At 35.7% G+C, this 6,677-nt stretch overlaps 1 protein-coding gene across 1 annotated transcript in view; it reads right to left on the bottom strand.

Annotated features, from left to right (window-relative positions):
* Window positions 1-5,699, bottom strand: part of LOC149790472 (uncharacterized) — a 46,910-nt gene extending 41,211 nt beyond the window's left edge. The window contains exon 1 of the mRNA XM_089972525.1: window positions 5,291-5,699. Within this exon, the coding sequence (XP_089828651.1) occupies window positions 5,291-5,399 (109 nt within the window). The 5' untranslated portion in view covers window positions 5,400-5,699. The remainder of the gene's footprint in view (window positions 1-5,290) is intronic.
* Between the last annotated feature and the right edge of the window lie 978 nt (window positions 5,700-6,677).

Here is a 6,677-nt window from a genome sequence, read left to right on the forward strand (position 1 = left end):
ACGGAAGAACTGTTAATGGTGACAATGCTAACGGAAGAACTGTTAATGGTGACAATGTTAACGGAAGAACTGTTAATGGTGACAATGCTAACGGAAGAACTGTTAATGGTGACAATGCTAACGGAAGAACTGGTTATGGTGACAATGCTAACGGAAGAACTGTTAATGGTGACAATGCTAACGGAAGAACTGTTAATGGTGACAATGCTAACGGAAGAACTGGTTATGGTGGCAATACTAACGGAAGAACTGGTTATGGTGGCAATGCTAACGGAAGAACTGGTTATGGTGGCAATACTAACGGAAGAACTGTTAATAGTGACAATACTAACGGAAGAACTGTTAATAGTGACAATGCTAACGGAAGAACTGTTAATGGTGACAATGTTAACGCAAAAACTGTTAATGGTGGCAATGCTAACGGAAGAACTGTTAACAATGGCAATGCTAACGGAAAAAAAACAGGGAAGATAAAGGAAGAAAGTCGACATATATGTCTAATTTCCAATTATCAGTTTAGTTTGTAATATCCATGAAATGCACGAAACCGTCTAATAGTAAATTATCTTTCTGTTGTGAAACGTCAACATAAGTTTTGGACGCAAGACATTTTTATTATCATTTAGCTTACATACAAGTGTAAACTAATTTTCGTTACCCTAGTGTAGAATAACTGAGTTCAAATTTCCTGCCACGTATGTGTTACCCTAATAATCCAATTTATCAATGCTGTGCTCTCACCTGCGTTGTCGCAGGTCAAAGAGAGCTGGTGGTTCATTTGTTGTTTTTCTTTTTGCTGTTGACTATATGTTTTCAAAGCAAAGGAAGAAAAAAAATAAACCTCTTTGAAATAGCGATGGAGGAACTTTGGATTTTTGTTAATCAATTTTGTCGTGTTCCGATTGTAATATACACTGTGTACCGAATTTAAACTATGCCGTGCTCTCTCTCTCTCTCTCTCTCTCTCTCTCTCTCTCGCGATCTGATGTTTCACTGTGCCCTGTTCTAATATTAAACTACGCCGTGTTCTGATATTAAACCATGCCGTGTTCTGATACTAAACCATGCTGTGTTCTGATATTAAACTATGCCTTGTTTTGATACTAAACTATGCCCTCTTCTGATATTAAACCATGCTGTGTTCTGATACTAACATATGCCATGTTCTGATATTAAACCATGCCGTGTTCTGATATTAAACTATGCCTTGTTTTGATACTAAACTATGCCCTCATCTGATATTAAACCATGCTGTGTTCTGATACTAAACTATGCCATGTTCTGATATTAAACTATGCCGTGTTCTGATACTAAACTCCGCCATGTTCTGATATTAAACTATGCCGTGTTCTGGTATTAAACTATGCCATGTTCTGATATTAAACTATGCCATGTTATGATATTAAGCCATGCCGTGTTCTGATATTAAACTATGCCGTGTTCTGATATTAAACTATGCAGTGTTCTGATACTAAACTATGCCCTGTTCTAATATTAAACCATGCCGTATTGAGATATTAGACTATGCCGCGTTCTGATACTAAACTATGCCGTGTTCTGATATTAAACCTTGCTGTGTTCTGATATTAAATTATGCCGTGTTCTGATATTAAACCATGCCGTGTTCTGATATTAAACTATGCAGTGTTCTGATACTAAACTATGCCCTGTTCTAATATTAAACCACTCCGTATTCTGATATTAAATCATGCCGTATTCTGATATTAAACCATGTCGTATTCTAATATTAAACCATGCCGTGTTCTGATATTAAACTATGCCGCATTTCGCTGTTAAATTGTGAATTTCATCATATATATATATCACGCAGCGTTAAAAAACAAAACGTTGAGAAACAATTTGCTTTCTTCTTTTACTGTTTGTAAGAAGAAATAAATCATGTGAAAAAAACGAACATAATTACACTTCTAGTCCAGATATACTCAGTATTACAAATCGTTGTAAAATTTGTTACCACGTTCCAGGGAAAAAAAAAAACATTCAAAGATAGAATGCTAGCCCAAAATACACTACATCGATTATCGTCATTTTCTGCTTTAAGAAGGTTACCTTAAATATAATTTTATTTTGAAAAATTATAGGATCTTAACATTGTGATAATTAAAGACTATGTGAACGATAAAATCTGGTTAAAAATATTTGTTGAGAAGGATAGAATTAACGACATCAAATGAATGTCATATTTGTTTTCAAACAAATACCTTTGTATGCACTCAAACTTGTGTGGTAACACCCGTTCTTATTTTACAATGGTTTTCAGTTAGAGCGGCCGCCTCGGATGCGGGAGGTCGCGGGTTCGAACCCCGACCGAGTCATACCCAAGACATGAAAATGGTATTAACAGCTGTCTCACAAAGAGCTCAGCATTAAGAGGTTAGTATTAAGACTGGTCGGCCTGTTTTCAGGATAATGTGATTGGGTGGGACATCATGCTAAATGTCTGCGGCATGATGCCCCGGTGCTAGACATCACTATAAACTTTGACACGGCAGATATCGTAGCGATCTCACTGAAAAAAAAGTGTTAACGCTACGTTAAAAGTCCAAAATCACACACACACACACACACACACACACACACTGATTTTCAAGGGTTTAATGGTAACAAAAGTAACGCAAAATACAAATATTAAGGATAGAGAAACACATATTTAGCACTGACATTGTTAATTCATTTTATATATTTGTCAAAATTCAGTACCCAATAAAAATGGATTCGATGACGATTCAAAGCTGCACATGTGTCACACGGTCTGTCAGAGTAGATGCATGTTAATAATGGTAACCTCAGTTCCGGTTTATGATGATTAAGCGTTACTTTTATCATCGACTCTACGTTAGTGTTTATTGGCTCACTAGAAAGGTATAAATGTCTGTCTTTATCGTAGTGCCCTTCTGAAATTAAATGCCATACAACAATATATTTTTTTATAAAGTTTGTACCTGCGCAAGAAATTGTAATGTAATATTTTGAAAAGTTGTCATATACTGTAACAAGTGCATGATATTAACCATTCTCTGGGTGGACCTCAGATCTCAAACTTGGCCAACGTATTAGGGATAAACACCGAAGCTTGCACATTTTTTGTTATATAATGTTTGGGCGCACGTGGCAAGGATGTCACGTAAAATAACAATTTCCATCTACGACCCTAACATTCAAGAATAAAGACTTAATTCGGTCTGACATTACTTAATTGCATATTCGTATACATATTCGTATACATATGTTGTCCTGTCTTGAATCGTGTACATGTTCCACTATACCTGTTAAAAGCCATTATGTCATCATGAGGTTATTACAACCACGTGATATCAAACCAGGGAGGACCAGCACGTAAGATAAAGGAGAAAAGTAAAAATGGGGAAGGAATGGTGGGTTGGAGCCATATCATATATCTCAATTAGCGTCCTCAATTAATCTCGATAAAATGATAAGATATGTATGTATATGTATATGGTTTAACATCACGTCAGAACAATATATATATATATATATATATATATATATATATATATATATATATATATATATATATATATATATATATATATATATATATATATATATATATATATATATTCGTTCGAGCACGAAAAGTAAGTTACGTTGACCTGCATTTGGTAAAAGTGACATAGTACTTATCAAGATGAATATGTTGTATTGATTCCATATATCTTAGTGAGTACAATGGTTATCATGCTAGTGAAATACTGTTTATGACAATACTTGTTCGGATTCGCTTACTTTCCCAACATCTTTTATTTAGGCACTAAAACAATTGATTTTATCTGTCTCGTTAGTTTGAACGGTATCACAACTCGTGTTGGCGTTCCGTTATAGTTATATGTATAGTACAATTACAGGTCTATGCAGCGTACAGTTATAGTTTTATGTAGAGTACGCACATAGATCTATAGAGAGTACAATTTTGGTTCTGTATAGAGTGCGATTAAAAATATATGCGGTGTACAGTTATAGTTATATGTAGAGGACGGTTACATGTCTATGCAGCGTAAAGTTATAGTTATACGTAGAGTACGAATACATGTCTCTGCAGCGTACAGTTATAGTTCTATTTAGAGTACGTATTCAGATCTAATCAGCGTACAGTTATAAGTTCTTTGTGGAGTACGCATTCTTGTCTAATCAGCGTGCAGTTATGAATCCATATAGAGTACGAGTATAAATATATGCAGCGTACATTCATAGTTCTATATAGAGTACGGTTACAGTCTATGCAGCGTACAGTAATAGCTCTAAGTGGCTTACAGGTATTGGTCTGTGTAGCGTACCGCTTTATTTCCCGAACTTAAATACCAGGTGGTTAACTGAGGAAACATTTCATACGCATGGTATTAAAATGAGAGAACAGTATATTAATACACTGTTTTATTGTAATAAAAAATGGAAACGAACCATGCATAGAGGCTAAGGACAATACATGAAACATCGCAAAGTTAGGCTTATCTCAGGTAAGTGGGTCATTGCAATGCTTAAACATGAGAAGTAGAAAATGTTTTATGCACGAATCGGAAACGATTTTCACGTGGGTGGGATGCAGGTATCGTTTGGAATTGAATGTGCTCAGTTTAATCTTTATATGGGTTATTTATTGCTATATCAAGTAAAATAGAAACGGGAACAAATTTATACATAACAAAAAAAAATGATCTTCTTTCATTTCCTTTTTACGAAGAACAGTGTTTGTGCTTGTTTTTATACACTGTATATGAAGAGCAGGACTTCAAGAAAGTATGTATGTATGTATGTATGTATGCATGCATGTAAAGGTGTTAGATATAATGCATACAAACACTATTTACGGAGCAGATACTATCTATTTTAAGTGCAATTTTCATCGTCAACAAGTAAGAAACTTGCATTGTCAATTAATATAAGAAATGATTTATTATCCCCCTTTCGTTCAGCAATTATTACGTTTAATTTTGGTTGACATTTTATCACGTAGTATCTTCCGTGTTCTATAAGACTGTATTCATGCAGTTTTGTTTATGCTTCGTTCCATCACTATGGACTTGTAAATGTTTTGTTTATGGTGGTCGTGATGGTAAAAGTGTTAAGGACACGAATAGAAGGAGAAAGAGAAATGGAAAATATAATTTTTGCAATCTTAAAATATGCATACATCATGTCAACTTGGTGGTAGTCTTTGACATAATAGGATTTCTAACTTGGTGCAAGTGATGATAAAAAAGGACCGTTTGAAGGATTGTTAAAAGTAATGAAAGTTGTTGCATCAACTTACCTCCATCTTCGGATCCTGGTAGTGTAAATCCATAAACAAGGGAAAAGGCATATCCTAAAACGTAGGCCCGAGCCAGTGACGGAATCGTAACACGAAAAGTACGCACCATCACTCTGCTGCGGAAACATCAAACTACATCAGATACCGACTAACTACAACAAGCGAGTGTCCTTCTTTCCGGACAAAACTCCGCTCTTGACACTGGTCAGTTTCAGGCAGAATAAATTGTCTGTCAGACCCAACTAACACCTTCTCGAATTCATCATGCCCGGCTGCATGTATCACTCTATATCCTAGGGCACAGTGTCATTTACACTAAACGGAGTCCAAGTCAGTTAGATGAATGCTTACAACAATCTGTGGCAGGTAGCTGCTCGCGCCTAGCTTTATCTCTGTGCTTATCCTGAAATTATGGAACGTAAACTGCTTTTATTTATATTACCCTAAATTCAATAATGCTTTCTTGCTGAGCATGACGTCCCAGGGCTATACAAAAAAAATGCAGTTATTTTGGGAGATGATTGCGAGCGGATGTGTTGAGACTTTTTATTTTTTTTTAAAATTTATTTTCTTAAAGTAATTTGGATATCTTAACGATGAGACTACATTTCACTTTTTGTAAATACGAAATAATCGTGATGCGTATCTTTGGACAGGAGTAAACCGTGCAATTTACATTTTAAAACTACTATACCTAAGGGTCATGCCTACTCACGCGGTCCGGTTCATAAAGCGGAACAGTAGCAGACACTTTGCGAATTTTTTTTTTTTTTTTTAGTTGTTGTTATAAATTTACTTTTTATGTTCATAATACTCTTAAGGTAGGAAAATAAAATTCAGAGGAAACCAACTGAAGAGTAAGAAGCACACATGTTTACCTAACTGACTTGTCAGGTGAAACGGTATGCTTAAAGAAACTGGATTCCTTTATTCCACACTACAACTCTTAAAGGCACGGTATTATATGCATGTACTCATTGTTCCAAGGAACTCTGTATCTCACCCGTGAATGGAATAATTATACCGGTGGAAATTTCTTCTGCAAAGGGCGAGAGTCTGGAATCGTACCATGTTAGGGTACAAACTTAACGAATAGAGTACCATCATACCCTTATCGAAACGAAATTTAGTTGCATAGAGCACCTGATGCAGGAGATATTTGACTTTTATAACATCTTACCATTTATTTTGTTTTTAGTTCTCTCTTTCTCTCGCTCTCTCATTTGTTGGAACGTGCCCACGAGCAAACGTACCTCGCAAACACGAGTTCGAGTTTGTCTTGGGGGTCGGGCATATGCATTTGTAAACCCCTGAGTAGTTTAGAAATTTCTTCTCGCCTTCGGAGGTCGTTTGCGTTTTACAGCACGGCACCACTTTGAAGGATATA

Source organism: Sinohyriopsis cumingii, chromosome 10 (genome assembly GCF_028554795.1).
Source record: "Sinohyriopsis cumingii isolate HCF-2022 chromosome 10, ASM2855479v2, whole genome shotgun sequence".
NCBI lineage: Eukaryota > Metazoa > Mollusca > Bivalvia > Unionida > Unionidae > Sinohyriopsis > Sinohyriopsis cumingii.